The following is a 23597-nucleotide window of genomic DNA, read 5'->3' on the forward strand; positions in this document are numbered from 1 at the left end:
TCATTCGCAGAGGAGTAAAACAACTTCACTAGAAAACAGCTATTAATTAGCAAAATCAGAACATAAATTCTAAGGCTCTTACTCTTAACCACTATGTTATGCTCTTGTGCTTGAGAGAACTTGATAAGGCAAAAATAGGGAAAATGTGATAGGACCTGCCACCTGCCTAAGTAATAATTAGAAATATATCATTGCCATGAAGAATACCTGAAAACAGCCACTTAATGCTTGTCTCCATATCACTTACTATTCTATTCTGCATTGGTTTCTGTTTTAATTGAAGTAGAAAGCAGTTAGCACAGAGAGGAGGAAATATATTTATAAAATATATTAATAAAAACTAAGCTGTAAGGCCAGACACCATCAAACCCTTAGAGGAAAACATAGGCAGAACACTCTATGACATAAATCACAGCAAGATCCTTTTTGACCCACCTCCTAGAGAAATGGAAATAAAAACAAAAATAAATAAATGGGACCTAATGAAACTTAAAAGCTTTTGCACAGCAAAGGAAAACATAAACAAGACGAAAAGACAACCCTCAAAATGGAAGAAAATATTTGCAAATGAAGCAACTGACAAAGTAATAATCTCCAAAACATACAAGCAACTCATGCAGCTCAATATCAAAAAAACAAACCGCCCAATCCAAAAATGGGCAGAAGACCTAAACAGATATTTCTCCAAAGAAGATATACAGATTGCCAACAAACATATGAGAGAATGCTCAACATCATTAATCATTGGAGAAATGCAAATCAAAACTACAATGAGGTAAATCCTCTCACCAGTCAGAATGGCCATCATCAAAGAATCTAAAAACAATAAATGCTGAAGAGGGTGTGGAGAAAAGGGAACCCTCTTGCACTGTTGGTGGGAATGTAAATTGATACAGCCACTATGGAGAACAGTATGGAGGTTCCTTAAAAAACTATAAATAGAACTACCAAACGACCCAGCAATCCCACTCCTGGGCATATACCGTGAGAAAACCATAATTCAAAAAGAGTCATGTACCAAAATATTCATTGTAGCTCTATTCACAATAGCCAGGACATGGAAGCAACCTAAGTGTCCATCAACAGATGAATGGATAAAGAAGATGTGGCACATATATACAATGGAACATTACTCAGCCATAAAAAGGAATGAAACTGAGTTATTTGTAGTGAGGTGGATAGACCTAGAGACTGTTATACAGAGTGAAGTAAGTCAGAAAGAGAAAAACAAATACCGTATGCTAACACATATATATGTAATCTAAAAAAAAAAGAAAATGGTCAGAAGAAGCTAGGAGCAAGATGGGAATAAAGACACAGACCTACTAGAGAATGGACTTGAGGATATGGGGAGGGGGAAGGGTAAACTGTGACAAAGTGAGAGAGTGGCATGGACATATATACACTACCAAATGTAAAATAGATAGCTAGTGGGAAGCAGCCGCATAGCACAGGGAGATCAGCTCGGTGCTTTGTGACCACCTAGAGGGGTGGGATAGGGGCGGTGGGAGGGAGGGAGACGCAAGAGGGAAGAGATATGGGGACATATGTATATGTGTAACTCATTCACTTTGTTATAAAGCAGAAACTAACACACCAATGTAAAGCAATTATACTCTAATAAAGATGTTAAAAAATTAACAAAATAAAACAAAACAAAAACCAAGCAATATTAGTTCTTTCCCTGTCTGATTCTATGTTGATATGATTACTCTAAGCATTACAGAATAATGAGAAGATTATGGTTTCCTGGAAGTTAGAAAACAGTCATATTTATATTATAGGGGGCATGTAGACATTGTGCAACGTTTTAAGAAACAAGTAGGTTTTCATTAAGGGCTGATAAAACTAAATTAAATTAGTACATACAGAGTAGAATTGGAAGTCCATAAATATGGATTTTATTCAAGTATTACAAGTCAGTTATTGTGAAAATTTCCTGTTTGTTTGAAGTATAAGAAAATTTAAACAGAAATTCACTACATTTATTCATCCTGTCCATCTAGCTCATATATTTATAATCAACCACTTATTTACCCATTCACTATTTCTGCTGCCTCATATGAATAGTAGATAGGTGTAATACAGTAAAACTGATTTTACTAAACACTAACTTGACTTCAGTTTGCCTTGGGTTTTGTATATTTATAGAATTAAAATGACTTTTGTCTATAACAACATGCTGTGCATCCCACATCCAGCCAATCCATGACAGGGAAGGTTTCTATGTTTACATTTTAAAAATATTGTTACAGAAATACACCATAATCTTTATTTAGAAAACAAAACTATGTCTTTACTACTCCATGTCCTAAGTAAAAAAATGAATTTTTAAACTATATTAATCATTTCAGAAAAAAATATTATAGCAAGTTGTATTAGTATTCTACTGCTGCTATAACAAATTACCACAAACTTAGTGGTTTTAAACAACACAAATTGTCAGAAGTTCAAAATGGGTCTTAAGGGCTAAAATTAAGAGGCCAGCAGAGTTGTGCTCATTCTCGATGCTCTAGGGAACATTTATGTCCTTGCTCTTTCCAGCTTCTTAGAGGATACCTGCATTCCTTGGCTAGTGGCTCCTTCCTCCGTCTTCAATGTTCATCACTCTAATCTCTGCTTCTGTTGTCATAGCTCCTGTTTTGAACATTAACCTCTTGCCTCCTTTTTATAAGGATATTTATGATTAGATTGGGTCTCCATGGATAATCCAGGATAATCTCCCCAACTCAAGATCCTTAATTCAATCAAATCTGCAAAGTCTCTTTGCCATTTATAATAACATATTATGGATTTCTTTGAGGGACCATTAATGAACCTACCATATAAGTGTTTAATTGTGTAAAAGAATTTGGGTTTTATAGCAGGATTTTGAAAAAGTTTAAGCAATTTAAAAATTGACAACATTCACAGGAATTGTGATCTCCTACCATTGGAGAAATTCCTCAAAAATAAAACAAAAACATTAAAGTTTATGTAGATTTTTCCGTATACTAACTAATCATTTTAACGAAGTACTATTATGTTAAAATTGCAAAATCTGAATGAAGTACTTTCCAAGCAAATTGATTGCTTTTTTTCTAGCTTCATAAGATTAATGACTATAATACAAGAAAATTAACAATGCTCTTTCATAGTATTTCAATTGATTTTACAAGAATTTAGAAAAATTTTATCTGGAAAATTAACTCTTTAGATCTCATACATCAAGTTTGCTATAAGATCTTTTTAGCAATAAACACTTTGGGGAAAAAAATAAAACCCTTCACATTTTCACTACTTCTCTTCCCATACAGATGCAGTATATTTTAAAAACAAAATGTTATATTCCATGTCTCTTTAAACCTCACATGTTTATGCTATTCAATTTGATGATCTTATAAAAATTTATTTGAATTAAGTTTAAGTGCATTAGTTCTATAATCTTACTATTTCAAATAAAGCAAGTGAGCATGGGTAAACTAATCCCCCAACTTTATTTATGTCTGTAATAGCATTTTACTTCCTAAATCAAATATTTTCCTAACTTTGCCAATCCAATTAATTTTTTAATACTCTCAATTCATCTTGTTTCCTTACAATTAGCATCATGTGTACACTTACATATTATTAATCCACTATAAATATATGTATTCTTTCTAGCTGTTGATGCCATTTGATATTTGGTTGATTTGATATAAGTTTACCTTTATGTTATTGTAGAATGTAATATTTTCAAAAATATATATTTTAAAGGAAATATCACCTTATTAAATTTCATTCTGCAAACATATTTTGATTCTTAATAAATCCTAGAAACTTGAAAGAAATTGCTGCTTCATTATTAATGGTATTAATAGTACAAATTGCTGATTGGTAATTAGATTGGGTCTAAGTCACTCTCCCCCATGTTGACTGCAAACACACTGACTTTCTATCAGTTATTAGGACAAGCCAACCTCTTCCCAGCCTCACACTTTTTGGAGCTAATGATCTCTCTGCTTTGAAAGCTTTTTCCCAGGCTCTTTGCCTGACTGTCTCATTCTCATTCTTCAGGTTTCAAGTACCCTCTCTTGAGAGCAGTCTTTTATCACACCTATATAAGCTAGCCCTTTTATTGTTTTCTATTGTACAACTGTGTTTATTTTCTTCTTGCATTTTATCATTTATGATTATATGTATTGGTTAATGTGTTTATTATTTGCCTTATCCACGGGACCACCAGATCCATAAGGCCGAACTCTACTTTTCCCCAGCACTTAACACACTGATTAACCCATAATACGTACTGATAAACTTCTATTGGTAGAATTATTGTTGGTGCAAGAACTTAATACTACATATTTTGGAAATAAAAATATATATATAGTAACTATTTAGAGTGCTTTTACACCTATTAGCATTGATTAGCTACAAACTCTAGAACAAGAGTTGTAAATTTAAGTATATTCAGAAGCCAGGAGATATTTTAAAAGAGTATAATGAACCAAGTACAATAAAATAAGTAATGGAAATGACAGGAAATAGCAAAGAGCAGACCTTATTTAAAAGGTGCAGCAACTACTCAGCTCTAGTTTCATGCAGTCCTGATGTCCTAGCCCAGATCATTACAGGACTTAGATCAGATGGACCATTTTTGTAACTGATTCATCCAAACGCAGAGTACTTAAGAGACTGTCCACTAACTCTTGTTCACTAGATCACTGGATCTTATTTTTTCAGACCTGTTTTTCACCTTTCTTCTTTTGATTCTGGAACTATTACTTTGTATTTCCCACCCTCCCTCCCGCCACAAAAGGCTTCATTTTTCAACTTAAATTAGTCAAAATTGGTTTTTGCAGATCTTCAAACAAGTATTTCTTATTAATATATTAGTTAATTACATTAAAAATAGTTTACTATCTTTATGCTCCACACTGTGATGAGTATTAGGGCTCAGAAGAATCCCAGCATACAGGTAAGTCATGATTTCTACCCTGCCCATCTATGGGTTCATCTCCTGTCACTCTTGTGTTTTGTTTTTCATGCAAACACCAAAGTGTTTTGGTTTTATATTAATGGTAACAGTTACTTATCCTTACATTGTCCCATCTGCCAAAAATTACTGCCCTTCTCATTAAAGTCTACTCATTCTTTAAGATTCAGCTCAAGAGTCATCTCCTCTAGAAAACCTTCCCTGAAGATATACACCCCCACACACCCCCTACAAACATCAGCCGCTATGGGATGGGCATGTCTTCCAGGTGCACTGCTAACATGAAGTGCTCAGTTGCTTTGCTGAGCTAGGAACAGTGTAACTTTGGGGACCTTGAGCCTCATTTGGCTAAATTCCTCTATGGCAGAATTTTTATCCTAGCATTCTACCTAGTGTTTAGCATAGTGCCTGGTCTGCAATAGACGTTGTGTGATGAAAGGAAGATAAAAGAGGGAGGTCTTGAAAGCAAATGATATAAACTAGTTGAGAATAATTTCCATAAACATATGAAGCAGCTAGACAAGAACAGGACAGAATTTAGGGTGAAAACTTCTAAGAAAGTATATAGTCCACCTATGCTTCCTGTTTTCCAAACTTATAATAGCAATTTTTATGAATATTTCATATTTGGGACATACAATAAAAGTTTAAATTAACTATTAAGTAATTACTGATTCACTTGAAAAAGCTTTATGAATTATATGTTAGGTGCAAGATACTGTCAAGTAGAAACTATTTAAGAAAGAAACTGGCCCCTGGCCTCCGCGCCAAGCAGGCCTCCGCTCTGTCCGGTCTGCGCTTGGAGCAGGCGTGAGCCTGGCCCTGGGGGCCGCGGGAGCCGGGCGGGGGAGCAGCGCCCCAGACGCCGTCACCATGGCGCACCCTCGCAGCCCCCGCCCGCGTTAACATCACGATGGCTGCCCAAGGAGAACCCCAACTTCAATTCAAACTTACATTGGTTGGTGATGGTGGTACTGGTAAAACTACATTCGTGAAACGTCATCTGACTGGTGAATTTGAGTAGAAGTATGTAGCTACCTTGGGTGTTGAGGTCCATCCCCTTGTGTTCCATACCAACAGAGGACCTATTAAGTTCAATGTATGGGATACAGCTGGTCAGGAGAAACTTGGTGGACTGAGAGATGGCTATTATATCCAAGCTCAGGGTGCCATTATAATGTTTGATGTAACATCGAGAGTTACTTACAAGAACGTGCCTAACTGGCATAGAGATCTGGTACCAGTGTGTGAGACTATCCCCATCTTGTTGTGTGGCAACAAAGTGGATATTAAGGACAGAAAGGTTAAGTCAAAGTCAATTGTCTTCCACCAAAAGAAGAATCTTCAGTACTATGACATTTCTGCCAAAAGTAACTACAACTTTGAAAAGCCCTTCCTCTGGCTAGAAAACTGATGGGAGACCCTAACTTGGAGTTCATTGCCATGCCTGCTCTCGCCCCACCAGAGGTGATCATGGACCCAGCGTTGGCAGCGCAGTAAGAGCACGATCTAGAGGTTGCTCAGCCAACTGCCCTCCCGGATGAAGATGATGACCTGTGAGAAAGTGAAGCTGGAGCCCAGCATCAGAAGTCTAGTTTTATAGGCAACTGTCCTGTGATATCAGTGGTGCAGCATGTTTGCCACTTTATTATATAGCTAAGCAGAACATGTGCTTAATCTTTGGGATGCTGAAGGAGATGAATGGGCTTCGGAGTGAATGTAGCAGTTAAAAAAAAAAAAAAACCTTCATTTTTTTGGACCTACATATTTAGGTGTTTTGGAACACAGTTGTTTCCTCCTTGAGTTCCAAATATAAGACTGCTACAGTCACATCACAATATTCAGTGGTGGAATCTTATTTGTTACTGTCATTCCCATTCCTTTTTGTTTAGAATCAGAATAAAATTGTATTTCAAATATCTAAAAAAAAAAAGAAAAGAAAAAAGAAAGAAACTTTGGTGGGAAGAAAAAGGAGAAAGAAAGGAAGAATTTTATTGTTCTTGTTATAACTATCATTCTAAAAAGGAGAATTTAGATAACTGACATTCCTCTTATAAAGGGACAATACTTGATGCATTATATGGAGGCATACAGAAGAATAATATGAAAAACAAATTGGTTGCTAGGACCATTCTAGCATTCTTGAGGAATACAATTACAATATCAAACAATTTGGAAAAACTAAAATTCATATAATCTATATTTTTTACCATAGATCTTCCCTTTGAATTAATAAGGTCTTGTGTGTAGACAAGAGTTTCTTTTGTTTATCATTTTAGCAATGAACATAATGATTTTAGAGGATTAAATTTTGACCATATTTCCTTTTTTCTTTCAATCATTCAGTATGCCTTAACTGAGTGTCTCCTATGTATCAGAAACTGGAAAAGGTACTGAGGCATTGGGAATCAATTTATATCTTGACATTCTGTGATATTTTTAAAATTTAACATGTGGGTTAATTTCAGCATGAGTTTTAAAATATGTAATTATTTATTTACATAATAGGAGCCAAAGTGTGAACATATTAAAATATGCACTCAGTTGAATATTAGTTGCAAAATGTATTTAGTTATTTATAACTAAATATTTAAAGGCTTTTGTTCATTTTAAATGCTGAAAGATAGTACTTTTTTCTTTTAGTAAAAAAAGACAAAATAGCAGATTATATAATTAATTGTAAATATTAATTTCCAACATTACTTGTTTTGCATGTCTTTCCATAAAGACAATCACATACATAACTTCAGATGGTTAATATGAATGGTGAGAAAGTCTGTAAGTGCTATAAAATAAGATTGGTTTAACCAAACACTCATTTCTTTTTTTTTTTTTTACATCTTTATTGGAGTATAATTGCTTTACAATGGTGTGTTAGTTTCTGCTTTATAACAAAGTGAATCAGTTATACATAGACATATGTTCCCATATCTCTTCCCTCTTGTGTCTCCCTCCCTCCCACCCTCCCTATCCCACCCCTCTAGGTGGTCACAAAGCACCGAGCTGATCTCTCTGTGCTATGCGGCTGCTTCCCACTACCAAACACTCATTTCTAGTGGCTCTCCAATTGTGTGCTTCCCCCGTCTATTTCAAAGAAAATCTACCAGCAGAGAAGATTACTGAATAAGTAATATGTACTTTGTATTTTTAAAAAGAAACAAAAAACTGAAGAGAAATGCTGGACTGTGAGAGAAGACAAACACTTTTTGAGTGTAATGTGTGTGAAACTGTGCGCCTTGGAAAAAAGACAAATTATCAGCAGGATACAAAGTAAAGCTAAAGTAAAGACTTTTTGCTCAGAAATACTCTATATAGGTGGTTAGTTGTTTTACTGTGTTCTCTCTAACACAAGTCATCCCCGTAAACTGGCTAAATGAAGGAAGCTCTACTTAAAGATGCCAAAATTTCCATCCCAAATCAGGCTAGAAGTGATGGGGTGGGGTGAGAAGAAGGAAGCTGCAAAAACAAAACTGTGGCATTGGTAAATGCTGAGGTTTAACCTCTTGAATATTTGGGTCATCTCCTAGGGAGGAAATATCACGAAGGAGGAAAATCAAACCTCAAAAGAAAAGGCAAAGGCTATAAAAGTCATACTGGAACTAAAGTGTCACAGGAACAGAGAAAAGTATTGATTCAACTGTCCCCAAAACAGGCTATCTGTTGAACCCAAACAAGAAATTACAGACAGTAGAAAGAAAAGATTAAATACAACTTTAGTGATTTTGAAAAAACTGTGTACAAGACACTCAAAAAACTGAGTATAAGACAAATTCAGTAGCCTCACTAAATTGTTTTAAATTCCTAATTTTCCTTATTTTATTTCCCACTGTCATCTTTTCAAAACAAGCCACACCATTTGGTTGATTTAGGTTAAAGTCCTCTTAAAAATTTCAGTGTTCATTTATACACCAATTTACTGACTCCTAAAACTCTGCAAAAATTATTGCAAGCTTATCTTAGATGTTTTTAATTTTCCTTCTCCTGTGTGATACAATAAACTTTGTTGAACTTTTCTATATTACCTCTTATATACTTATATATCATTAATATTGATGTTTTTCTATATATTTTGTTTTTCTATATTTCTATATTTTCTTTCGATATTTTCCATGAAAAAGTATCACCTTAAAAATCAATATTACCATAGAAACATATATACACAGAGCATATATAAAAAAAGAAAATATCAATAATATTTTTCCACATATCAATATTAAGAAAACATTCATAACAAATATCACCATATACACTGCAGTTTGTCATCTTAAATTCAAAATGAAAATGGATATTATTAAATTATATAACAAACAGAACCTAAGAGTATTTGTTGTTTGGTTGTTTATTCAGTTGTTCAGTTAGAAAATTTTCAAATATTAATATTGAATCCTAAATATGAAGTCTGTTTGCTACTTATACAATAGGGTCTTTTAACAAGCATATTAATTAAGTACAAGGATTTTCTCCTATAATACAGGTAATTTAAACAACTTTTTAAGTTACTACTTAGATAAGAGCCTCATTCTAAATTGTCGGTGGTATTTTTATAGCACAAATTAGTCTTTGCCATAAAGCTTCATTAGGTGTTTGGGAAAATAAAAGTTGCAGTGATTCAGCTGTTTTAAGAAAAGAATACAAACCTCTTAAAAGTAAGTAGCAAAAGAAAGAAGAAAAAGGGTCCGGGCCCTTGAAGCATTTGCTTTCACTATGTACCTTTACTGTACTGATGAAAGTTAAATATTGAACACCACTGAATAACTCTTGAAAATATAAAGGGTAAAATCTAGGGGGAGAACTATAGCTGCGTCCTTAAGAACAGGTATTACAGACAAACTCAACTCTTGGCTCTGCCATTTCCTAGCTATTCTACATTTTACATGAAACATTTTACTAATGTTATTGAGTATGTTTCCTCTTCAGTAAAGTGCTGACACTCATGCCTAACAGGGAGGAGAGTGTGAGAATTAAATAAAATAATGTATGTAAACATATAAGCCATGTAGTAAATGTTAATAAATGAAAGCTATTTTAATAAGTGAATATTTTCAGCAATGGAAAAATCAGTGTTTTTTTATGGTGGAGAAAAGAAAAAGAGTTTATTATTAACTAAATCAGAACTTGTAGTAGCCCACCCCTTATCCACAGGGAGTACATTCTAAGACGCACAGTGGATTCCTGAAACTGCAGATAGCACCAAACCCTATATATACTGTTTTTCTTCCTATACATACGTATCTATGATAAAGTTTAATTTATAAATTAGGCACAGTAAGAAAATATCCAAATTTCCAGCATGACTCCTCTTGCGTTTTGCGGCCATTAAAATATGGGTTACTTGAACACAAGCACTATGATAGTGTGAGAGCTGAAGTGTTACAGATGACTAACAAGTGGGTAGCATATATAGTGGATACACTAAACAGGGGGATGATTCACGTCTCGAGTAGGATGGCATATTTCATCATGCTACTCAGAATGGCACATGATTTAAAACTTATGAATTGTTTATTTCTGGAAAGTTCCATTTAATATTTTCAGACTGAGGTTGACCATGGATAACTGAAACCAAGGAAAGTGAAATCACAGATAACAGGGGACTACTGTACTATAGATGAGGGAAAGTCTATAAGTTGAGATGCAGAAAATTTTAATAGCTTACCTGAGGCTAAAGTATCCAGAATTTCTGTTAAGTAACCAGGCTTCCTGATATCTGGCCATTTTTCTACTAAACCAGCTTACCTTGCAAATGAGTCACTATTGTTTATTTTACGGTTTTTACTTTCTTTTGGATTATTTTCTTTTAAGTTCATGTTAAATTTTCTAAATGAGTTTCCAGTTACGCATTACACTTTTAACTGAAACATACTGAAGATAATTTAAACAAACGCAATTATACTATATCATATAAATTAAACTGTGTATAAATTGGAAAGTGGTTGCACCTGTGTTTATAATTCTTATTTAATGAAACAATCAGTTAAATATTTTAATATAATATGAACATACTTCTAAGGCAATCAGTACATTTTCAGGATTACCAGAAACCTGAAAATGTAGGATATTCAGGAATCAAATTGCCCAACTCTAAAAATTTATGAGAGACGAAATCTGTGGTAAACCACAATCCTTTTATACAAAAGTGTATGAGCAAGTTCTTATCTATATTGAAATGATTTAAGATGATTTTTCAGAATGAGTTTGGCAGAGGAATTTGGAGTAGTTATCCTTAAAGGAACTCTGAAGAAATACAGAAAACTGAAGAAAGAGCTGTGAAATTCTTTAAATTTTAAAAATTGTGAAAAAAAAATTTGACAAAACTTCTTCAGCTTTCATGTTGCAATGATTGTAAGTTTCTTAAAACTGTCTTTAAAAATGAGGCATACCTTATTTAATATATTTTTAAAATGCCTTTGGAAATAGCTATTCAACATATTTCACAAAGATCTTATTATGCAACCTAAGTATAACTGTCACCGTTCTAAAGTGGACTACAAATTTTATTTCTTTAAAGTATCACTAATGAACAATAAATGGTCATTTAGCTTTATATTTTTATAGAAGGGTTCCTGGAGATAACAATATAAGAAGCATAACCTCAATTGAGATTTCAATAAAACCTGTACACTTATGCTTTTTCACAACAAAGAAAGTAAGCTTATAAAACTTCCCTAGATAAACTTTCTCTATTCAATCACACTGTAAATAAAGGAACAATGAAATTTTCTCTTGATTGCTTTCATTATTACTTTTAAATTTCAATTCATTTCTTGCTGGCCAAATTTCTCTATTGTTATTGGAGTACACACACTTACAGCTCATGAGCAATGTGCTGCTTTTTAAATAAACATCAATGAGGCAAACCTAGAACTACCTCTTGACACAGTAAACTTGCTGACCCCCAGATGCTTTGTTTCTTCTGAGATATCAAGGGAAGTTGGAACCTGGGATTTGTTTGAGGAATTTTCTACCTCTGGGATGAGCTGCATATGTAATACGAGAATACAGGATTTCCTGAGTGACCTTCACTAAGGTATCCCATGAATAATTAGTCAGATCAAAAATATTTCTTTTGAGATGATGATTCTACCTTTGGATAAAAAAGTCAAGAAAGGGCTTCCCTGGTGGCGCAGTGGTTGAGAGTCCTCCTGCCGATGCAGGGGACATGGGTTCGTGCCCCGGTCCGGGAAGATCCCACATGCGGCAGAGCGGCAGGGCCCGTGAGCCATGGCCGCTGGGCCTGCGTGTCCGGAGCCTGTCCTCCGCAACGGGAGAGGCCACAACAGTGAGAGGCCCGCGTACCACAAAAAAAAAAAGGGTCATTTTTGATTGTTTGATTTTTCATTATTCCTGAAGAAAAAAGAAAAGTTGTTGGTATATATCATTTCTGACATAAAGGTTGCAAAGACACAGTTCTTGAGACTGTAAAAGATACATTCTCTAAAGAGTGTTTTAGTCCATGTAATCCTTGTATTTTCTTTCCAATCTGCTCTCTCTGGGTGAATATATTTCTACTTCTCAATATCTTGGCAGCACAGGAAGCTTAGATATAATTGTTCCTATCAAATTCAAGATTTATCATTTTCTATACTACTATATATACAAGTATATTATTCACTTTCATTTCTGTTTGCTTGGACCTGGAGGGATATAGTACCGGCATACCACTCTTTCATCGCTTTTCTAAATATTTTATATTCTTGCATTAAGAAAAGAGCTTTAGAATAGATACTGATATACAGAAATATATAGTCAAAATTAAATGCTGCAGGATCATGCAGGCAACACCTAATTCTTCCAAGGGTGGGGAAAATGTAAGACCCTGAAAAGTTAAAATTAGCCAGTTTTTAAATATAATTTATGTGATTATTTTTATGTTTTCATAGAGACTATGTTGTCAATGCATGCAAAACAAAGCTTAATATCTTTCCTTTTTATAAGCAAAGTACAGGAATATACATACTGTAAGGGACACATTCATACTGCACTTCAAGGTATTTATAGGTTCCCGGACATGGGTCTGGAAAAACATCGGGACCTGCCACCACTGCACACTGGGTTCTGTTATTGCACCTGAAGTCAAAAGAGAAGAAAAGAAAAAAATAATAAGTTTCTACATAGTTAAATCATTATTAACACCAATACCAATTTTATTTTAGTTCCTAATTACACAGATTTAAATAAGGTTTTGGTCAATTTAGGGTTTTAGACTTGTTAAGGAAATATCTACAGTATACCTAAAAAAAAACTAGACATTAAAAAATTCATTCAGTTTATTCATATTAACTAATTTAATATTTGATTGAACACAGCATGATTTTGAGTTAGGAGTTAAATACTGCTTAAGCAACATTAACTGGCCCATAGGATATTGCCAATGTGAAGACTGGATGATTTGGTAGGAAAAACTCACTCTCTTATAAAAAAAATAATTAAGAAAATAGAACCACAGAGCTTTACTTAGGCAGTAGTAAAATAAATTCACTGATTATCATATTATTTATTTTATAGGCAATGAACATATGGTGTTGAAATGCTTTTAGCCAAACCTAAAAAATAAAATCAGTAAAAACTTTAAATATTAAAATATATCTAAAAATTTAATTTATATAAATTAATATAATAATAAACTAATCCCATAAGTAAAACCATTTTTAAGAATGGACTCATATTCCTCATGTACAGCCAAATAACGGCACTAACCTTAAAGATTGCTATTCACAAATGCCAATATCCTATAATTTAGAATAACTTTAAATCTCCAAAGAGAATAATCAGACATCACTATTGAAACAGAAACACAAACTAGGCATATTTTGTGGCAATTGGGCTAAATAGATCTGGGTTAGCAGATTTACTCATGGGTAAATAAATATACATATAATGAAATTGATTCCTACTCTGAAAAAGGCACCCAAGGTCAGAATGGCCTCCTTACAGTAAATTTTACTCCGAAACTTTCTAGACCCAATAGAGTTCCTCCCTTCCTTCCTTCCTTCCTCCCTTCCTCTCCCTCCCTCTCTTCCTTCCTTCTTTCTTTTCTTTTCTTTTTCTTTCCGCCCTTCCTTCCTTCCTTCCTTCTTTCCTTCCCTTCTTTCCTTCCTTTCTTAAAAAGATGCTTCCTTTTTTGATATGACCAATACCTCTGAATCCTTGCAAGGCTACTAGTTGGATAAGGAGCATTTAGGGCAGAACTCATTTTGATTTAGAGTGAAAATGCTTTGAGTTTACTCAAGGCTATCATTTGCCAGGCTTACTGAGGATTTTATTTAGTCCCTAAATTAAAATTGATTCATTAGTAAATGTCTTAAACTGAAAAATACGTTTCGTGTTATCAGTGGAAGATTAATAAAAGCCAATATTCCATTCTCATCAGTCAGTTTAGCATAACAGCTAATCCTGAGGGTCAACATGTTCTAAAGTTCTCTTGTGTAGATTTAGTGTCTAAAGATGATTATCAGACAATTGTATAATAACATTAATGTAAATGTGGCTGTCCTCAACATGCATTACAAATAGGTAGTGCAAATATTTTAGTGTATTGACACTTTTTAAAAATAGCAGTACTTTCCTATTACATAGAAAACCCTTAAGAGGAAGCTGTCTCAAGTTAAAAGACATGTTTTTGCAGTTAAAGCAATACAATTTTCACATCACGCCTTGAAAAAATAAACTCATAAATCTATCTCAGGATTTTATACAATGAGCAGCTATATAAACTCAGTTATATCCATAATTGTTACAGAAACAATCAGCTATTATCAAAAATGCATTCAAAGTAGAAATAATGAAAAATGAAAGTATACATTATAAAATTTGATATTTAAATATTTTGTAAATATAATATTATTGCTGATCTCAAATCATTAAATTATAATGTTTAAAATAAATATATATACACATATTATATATATTATGTTTTGTCTCTTGGCCTACTGTTGTTTTACTGCCTACTATCGTCCTTTTTTCTAATTACTACAGCTCTTATAATAATAAAATTAATTTACAATCTGTGTTTATTCTTACAATTTTCAGATGTAAATGGGCAATTACAAATCTTTTATTATTTAAACAATCAATGTTTGATATCAACAAACCCAATTACTAGTCATTTTTGAGTAGGGCATAAAGGTTAAAATTTACAATTATGGAAGTGTTTGTTTCACAGAAAATTGTCTTGAATCAAAAAGAATTTCATATGGTTATATATGTATAGATCAGATATTAAAATATAATATGGACATTAGACACATCCACCCATCCATTTAGTTATCTAAACATGTGAACTGATCATTTGCATATTATATACTATTTAATTTGCAAAAATACTATTTATGTGTATGTAAAAAAACTGAAATAAGCGACATTTGTTATAAACATTAGACACTGTAATGAGTCCCAAATATCTTACTTAATGTTAACCAAAGAAGAATCAAGAAAGCCTTCTACCTGGTGAGATAGTGTATGTGAAGAGGTATATAAACCAACACATTCTACACAAATAATATACTGCAATCATTGTCATCATTGTTCTGTAGAAAACAATGCTTTACAGCATTTACTTTTCAAAATAATTTACATTTTATTATGATTTCTATATCAAATGCTTTTTATAAATTAAGATACTGAAAAATCAAAAGGTAGGCAACATCTGGAATATTATTTTTGTATAAGATATAATACTGATTGTTTAAAGGCTAGCTACATTTCAAAAACAGGAGTTTAAAAGTCTGTCTTCTTTTTTATGATTTCAGTCGCTGTGAGTCAAAATTAAATTAACCTTAATATTAGATTAAAGATTATTGATCAATTTACACCAGTAAGAGTACTTTTATAATTATATCAAAGTCGTCAAAAGTAAATTCATCCTAAATATGCTTGATGATAAAAGGGAAATAAAATAATTGAATGTTCCAATGTGCTTTACACTCAGATTTTTCTTTATATTTACTTTTAATTTAAATATAAAAAATGATTTTCAGTAACCCTGATACTAAGGATATTCTTAAAACCCATAGTAAAGGATGAGAAAGGACTACAATGATATGGTCAAATGTATCCTAATCTACTAATATCCACAGAAAAAAATGCCATAATCTTATAAAAGCATTAAGGCTTCAACTTTTCATAAAAGTTTCACTATTTTTTCATTGGAAAATTTATGCAATAAAATTTTTCTACCCCAACAATAGAAAATTTTCAAATAAAGTATTTGATTAAAAAAAAAGCAGATTACAATAACAAATACCAGATAGAATTCTCAAAGGAATCTATTGGAGTTTAGATTTTTACATATATAACACGGAGGTCAGTTATTTTACTACCTCACAGAGTTGACGTGCTTATAAAAATGCATTAAAAACTTGTAAAGTATAACATAAATGCACACGGTATACTATTTGTTGCTGTAACTATCCACATTGTTATCATTATTAACATCAGTCATTTGCTTTGGGATGGGTTAATAACACTTCATTCCAGATAGACTGAGTCTTTTGAGAGAAACCTACAACACAGAAGAAGTGACACACAGACAAGCACATAGATGCTTTGGATTAAGAGTAGAAACAGGAAAAAACAGATTCACGTTTTTTTTAAAAAAGAAAGCCAAATAAATTAGTTGTATGCAAAGTACATTACCCGGGATACCATAAGTTTGAGATTTATACTAACGCTTTAAACTTATCAAACATGTTCACATATATCCTACTTGTCACTTCTTTTGAGATGAAGTTACTAGTACCAATTTCACAGAGGAGGGAATAGGTATGGTGATGTTGAATAACTTTTCAGACTCTCAGTAATCAAATAATAGTCACTGGACTCCAGAACAGTGACCTGAAAACCACTATCCTATTGTCTCCTGAGCGTGTGAGTCATACATCTCATGGTCGCTCTGGGAAACTAATTTAATTCACTCTTATATGTTGTCAGGAGTACTATGATGATCTGATGAGGTAAAGATCAGCTGTGAAATATCTAACTGGCCCAGGATTCATTCAGTTGTGGTGTGAATCAGGCATTCCAAGGAAGCTCTGAATTTAACATTACATAACCAGGCCCTCTCAATTCAAATTGGAATGCAGCAATCAGAAAGATCAATCTCTGAACATAAGGTGGAAGGAGTAATAAGATAAATGAGTATTTCTTTATATATAGACTATTCCAAAAGAAAAAAAGAAACACAAAAACATGCCATTTTAATTCAACCCAGATTCAAAGCTCCAACTTAAGTATATTTGCCATCTATTGATAAAGTTTATTTAATAAATATTATGTAATATGTTGAATGCTATTGGTTATTCGCACTAATTTTAAAGTAGTATTGTTTAACTTAAAAAGAGGTCTTATGATGACTGCCAGGAAGATAAACATAATTACAGGATTATAAATTAGATACAGAATTATTTGATGTTAACTTATTCACTCCAATATGATTTATAGCAGTATAAGAACAAAACTGGTTAAGAACGATAATGAAAAAGTCACCTCTGGGGCAAAGAAGTTCCTTTATTTGCCACAACATACTGCAGCATATAATAAAAATGATATTGCTAGGTTTATGCACATATCATCTATTCAGTAAGTTCTTATTATATATAAAATAAATGAACCAACCTCTTTTCTGCTAAATTTAGGAAAGTGATGTTTGTTTTAACTTCCATATCTAGATAAAAAGTAGCAGCCATTTTCTCCCGTTTAGTTACAACAAATTTATAGATGAAGCATATAAAATGAATCTTAAGTATAACTGTTTTAAAACATTCTTACATAAGAGACATATAAGGATTTTTTTGGTTGGTTCCATAACTCTAGTAATCTAATATGGTACAATTAAAATAATTTAAATAAAATATTGTTGTATTTCTCTACTAGGAGGGTAATTGATAGGGTTCTCCCTTAAAAAATCCAATTACATATTCTTATTATGCTCTTAAATCAGTGTGTACAAAAAAGCCAATCCTATGAATGCTCAGAAACGTCTCAATTAATGCTTCAGTCATGCAAATATACAAAACTCCATTGAAAATAATTGGAATAACAATATATGATGGTGTAAAAAAACATACTTTGTGCGTGTCTCTTTGTTAGCAAAATTAGTCATATGAATTTATATTAGTATTTATCAAATGACTGATGAAGAAATACACACAGTGAGTATACTCAAGTAATTCACAGCATCTAAAATATGGCAAGTCAGTGTTTAAATCATATAAGAATAAGGCATTATGTTCCAAGAGAAAAATGTTTTAAAGATAACTATTCATGCAAAAAACAAGGCACTACCATCATGACACATTACTATTTAAAATCTAAAAATGTTTCTCAAGATTGCTGTGGCTATTTGGGGTCTTTTGTGTCTCCATACAAATTTTAAGATATTTCGTTCTGGTTCTGTGAAGAATGCCATTGGTAATTTGATAGGGATTGCATTGAATCTGTAGATTTCCTTGGGTAGTATAGTCATTTTGACAGTATGGATTCTTCCAATCCAAGAACATGGTATCTCTTTCCATCTGTTTGTGTCATCTTTAATTTCTTTCATCAGCGTCTTATAGTTTTCAGAGTACAGTTTTTTGTCACCTTAGGTAGGTTTATTCCTAGGTATTTTATTCTTTTAGATGCGATGGTAAATGGGATTGTTTCTTGAATTTCTCTTTCAGATCTTTCACTGTTAGTGTATAGAAATGCAACAGATTTCTGTGTATTAATTTTGTAACCTGCAACCTTACCAAATTCATTGATGAGCTCTAATAGTTTTCTGGTAGCATCTTTAGGATTTTCTATATGTAGTATCATGTCATCTGTATACAGTGACAGTTTAACTTCTTTTCCAATTTTGATTCCTTTTATTTCTTTTCCTTCTCTGGCGTAGCTAGGACTTCCAAAACTATGTTGAATAAAAGTGGCGAGAGTGGACATCCTTGTCTTGTTCCTGATCTTAGAGGAAATACTTTCAGCTTTTCACCACTGAGTATGATGTTAGCTGTAGGTCTGTCGTATATGGCCTTTACTATGTTGAGGTATGTTCTCTCTATGCCCACTTTCTGGAGAATTTTTATCATAAATAGGTGTTGATTTTTGTCAAAAGCTTTTTCTGCATCTATTGAGATGATCATATTGTTTTTATTCTTCAATTTGTTGATGTGGAGTATCACACTGATTGATACTGAAAAATCCCTGCATCGCTGGGATAAATCACACTTGATCATGGTGTATGATCCTTTTAATGTATTATTCGATTTGGTTTGCTGGTATTTTGTTGAGGATTTTTGTGTCTATGTTCATCAGTGATATTGGCCTGTAATTTTCTTTTTTTCTGGTATCTTTGCCTGGTTTTGGTATCAGGGTGGCCTCATAGAATGTGTTTGGGAGTGTTCCTTCCTCTGCAATTTTCTTGGAACAGTTTCAGAAGGATAGATGTTAGCTCTCCTCTAAATGTTTGATAGAAATTTGCCTGTGAAGTCATCTGGTCCTTTAAGTAACCAGGGTAACTAGGAGTTTTTAATTCTCAGGATGGAATGTAGCAATATAAAAAAACCCATAAATTCATATGTGAATATCAAGAGTATTTTGCTCAATGTCCATAAACAGAACAGAACAACTCTCTTTTCCTCAAGACAGTACTTTCCCTATGTGCCACTCCCTGTCTCTCTGAGACCTGTAAATATGTCATTCATTTTGGACTTGCCTGGGAAGAATAAGGCAAATATCCCATGGTAGAATATGAATATATATATATATATATATATATATATATATATATATCTATCTCATAAAGGAATCATGTAGATCTCAATTAGTAAGAGAACTAAATGGTCAGAAAAAACGAAATCAATCATCATCATAAATATTAAAATTTTTCTCTAATTCTTATATTGTATATCTACACCTAGCATTCACACAGGAATTTGCCAGTGTTGTCCACATACACTTTAAGTGGCAATTTAAGAAGAGTAACAGAAGTGATAAAGCCCTTGTTTGCTGTTTTTATTTTTGAGAACATTGATTCTAAATCATAAACTAAAAATATAGTAAGATCTTACAGAACACATCGTGACAATGTATTTAAACCAAGTTCTATGATTCACAAGGTGATTCTTTAGCCTCAAGTCTTTCATTTTCTATATTCTTTTATATTTCATTTCACAAACATTCTTTACATTAGAAAAATGTGATGTGACACAAGCAAGTGAAAACATGACTAAAATGATGAGTGGGGAGAACCACAGAAACTAGGATACTATGTTAGTTTTCTTATTGCTTCTGGAACAAATTACCACAAACTTAGTGGCTTAAAACAATGCAAATCTATTCTCTTATAGGTCTGGAGGTAGAAGTCCAAAATGAGTCTTCTACGGCTAAGAGAAAGGTGTTGGCAGAGTTTGTCCCACATGGAGGCTCTGAGGAGAATCTGTTTTCTTGCCTTTTTTCAGTTTCTAGAGGCTGTGCCCTCATTTGTTGGCTGTGACCCCACACCACATCACCTTTTTTCACCCTGATTCTGACATGGCACTGCCTTCTTCCTTCTTTGCCCTTCTTGCTTCCCTCTTATAAGGACCCTTGTGATCATGTTTAAGGCCCACCTCCATAATCCAGGATAATGTGCCCACCTCAAGAACCTTAACATTGTCACATAAGTAAAGTTCTTTCAGCCATATAAAGTACAATTCACAGATTATGGGGGTAAGGATGCCAATATCATTGGGGGCCATTATTCGGCCCACCACAAGTGCTTAAGCAAAAAGACATATTGAGACTGTCTCCTGAGGTGGTCACTTTGTAGAAGTCTTACATGGGAAGATGCATATCATTACAGTGGAGCATGGCTAAGGTGTTTAATGTCTCCCTAATATACAGTTTTATTTATTAAAAGGATGCATAGGCCTCCACTTACATACACTATCTTTCAGTACAAACAAATGGTTTGATTATAGTTTGGCTAAAAGGCATCATATTATATGTTTGTTTTGTTGGATCACAATGGAATTTTCAGTGCATAAAGCTTATTGTGATAGATGTGAGAAACTGAGCTAGATTTGCCTGACCCATATAGGTTACTTTTAGAGCATTTTACAGAAACTGGGTCATTGTTTCAATTTGGAACTTCATAAAGTTTAAAATATCAAACATAAAACTTCATAAAATGTGAAATATCAAACATTAAGAAATTATTAATGAAACCCAACTGACTCATATTAAACTGAATTCATGTTTCAGTGTCATTACACCTTTCTATGAATAAATAAAAGGTGACTATTTCACATTTACAGATTTAAATAATTTTATTTTGACAAAATTCAATTTAAAATACTAATTCTGTACTGCACTAAAAAGATATTATTTGTCTATGCTCTAAACTATTTCAGTAGCAATTTGAAAAATAGGAAACTTTTCAGATTCTCTTATTATAGAATAAATTTACAAGTTTATGAATCTTAAGGGTTTATTATTGGGAATTTTTCAAACTGACTTAATAATATTTTGAAAACATTGAAATATGTTTGAAAATGAGTAATCTTGCAAGGAAGTCCAATTTCCAAATATTCCACATATCTCTGGGTAATGTTTGATAGAATAAATTATAATCATCAGTCAGCATCCACAGAATATTTATGGAGCTCATTCCAAAAATAAAATGATTAGCTATGTTAGACATAAATACAATTCATAGAAGCATGCGTTCACAATAAATGGAAATGTGCATTTAAAATTAACATGTTCACAAACATTGCTTGGAAAAGTATTTCAGTCCTGAGTTATGTGTCAGTGATTTCTAAGCTGTAATCTTCTAGTAGTAGCTGAATGCTATAACAATAGTTACATAGAATTATGAGAAACTTTTCATTTAAAAATAATTGGAATTGCATCTGTATTAGTTTATTACTGTCTACTTTCAGTAGCATATCAGAGCTGAACATTCTTTACTTGCATGTATGGTTAACCAAATAAATCTCTGTGTGTGTATGAATTCATTATCTGAAAGTATAGCAGCAAATGGAGGTATTGTTTTCTTCTAAATAAAAAGGAACAATATTTTATATGTATGTATTTTTCTTAAGTGAAGACAATGTTCACTTCGCAGAGAATTAGATTTTTTTTTAAGTCAGAGACAGACATAATTGATTACACTTCCTAAGGGTGCTGCAAGACATTCTTTTCTTCCCTGAGCTACAAGAATATCCTATCTGCCAAGACACAGCTAAGACAAAAGATGTCACACTGATTCATTTGGTTAAGTCTTTTTTCTTGTCAATGTGTAAAATTTCCAAATCAAACTATGTATGTATGAGAAAAATAAAAAGAAATAAATTCAAACCTTGAGAAAGAGAACTGCAACGGAAAAGGAATTTTACTAATGTTGGCTACTGAAGTCAGTTAACATGAAAACCAAGGAACAACATAAGATGAGCTCAGAAAAATGTCTTTGGCTTCCTCACATTTGCTTTCAATAAAGTGCTAAATGAAAGCAAATGGATAACTCTGTGTTTGTGTGTGCGTGTGTGTATGTGTGTGTGTGTGTATGTACCCATGTATGCACATGCACACACTCATATATACACATTTATATACATATAGAAAGACTTCCAAAGCAGAATATACAGCAGAAATAAACTTTGTCTGTGTCCTCATACATAAATTTTTTGAAGAGTGCAGTAGTAAGATTCATATTACACAAAAATAATTTTAGTCATCTTCATGCTTTGTAAGTATAATGTACCTGGTGCAGCACAACAAAATATGAAAGAAGGCCCCCATGTGCCAGTGACTGAAGATCAATAATTCTCATGGTCCCCTCTCCTCTAAGATGCTTCATCTCTTACTTCTGGTACTTGGCCTTGTTGGGCTACCTCTGTTGAATTACCTCTGTTGAATTAAGTCCAGTCATGACCTCAGACAGAGACTCATCTCAAACATATATCCTACCTGCTTTGAATTATGGTATCACCAGGAAGCAATAAGTACAAGAGAAATGCAAAGACATTTCTATTGGTATCAGAATGCTTTAGGCTTCAAAAAACAGCAAGTACAAATTAAAGTGGCTGAAAAATAAGGGTTGTATTATCTCACATATTAAAAATTGGAAGATGAGTTGATTCAAGTTGGCTAATTCAGAGATTTACAAAGTCACGGTTGTGACTTGGAGTCTGTGAAATTTTACTGGATTTATGTCCTATAGTCCTAAGATGGCCACTGCATTTGTAGATGTTACTTGAAGATAAAATCCAGAAAAAGTAAAGTTCCTATCTTGTGTCTCATTTTAAGAGTAAGGATATTCTACACATAAGCCACTCAGCAGACTACCCTTAAAGAACAATGATCAAAATGAGCCAATGCCTACTCCTAAAACAATCACACAAGGGGAAGACATCCACATGACTGGTTTTACCCAGGGAAGTTTCATTATCACAGGTCCAGAGAGGCACCTGGTCTCCTCTGAAGCACTAGCCGCTTATAGGAGAGTGAATAAATCATGGCTTTGCTAGTGAGGATGGGTTTGTCGTAGGCAAACATATTTGATACACCATTCTCTCAAGTTCCCTTCTCTAGCAAAAAGCACCTCATATTTAAGATATTATAAAGTTTTCAGCACAGCTACCAAAAAAATATTGGGACATCTAAAATAAGTCGTTTCAAATGTAAACCA

General features: G+C 33.1%; 1 protein-coding gene and 1 pseudogene across 4 annotated transcripts in view; one reads left to right on the plus strand and one right to left on the minus strand.

Annotated features, from left to right (window-relative positions):
• Positions 1 to 23597, minus strand: part of ADGRL3 (adhesion G protein-coupled receptor L3) — an 865234-nt gene that overhangs the window by 385136 nt on the left and 456501 nt on the right. For all 4 annotated transcript variants that reach the window (XM_029235469.1, XM_029235470.1, XM_029235468.1 and 1 more), the window contains one exon: positions 12912 to 13021. In XM_029235469.1, coding sequence (XP_029091302.1) covers positions 12912 to 13021 — 110 coding nt within the window. The remainder of the gene's footprint in view (positions 1 to 12911; positions 13022 to 23597) is intronic.
• On the plus strand, positions 5868 to 6514 carry LOC114902822 (annotated as a pseudogene).

This window comes from Monodon monoceros, unplaced genomic scaffold, assembly GCF_005190385.1.
Source record: "Monodon monoceros isolate NGI ecotype Baffin Bay Population unplaced genomic scaffold, NGI_Narwhal_1 Super_Scaffold_20, whole genome shotgun sequence".
NCBI lineage: Eukaryota > Metazoa > Chordata > Mammalia > Artiodactyla > Monodontidae > Monodon > Monodon monoceros.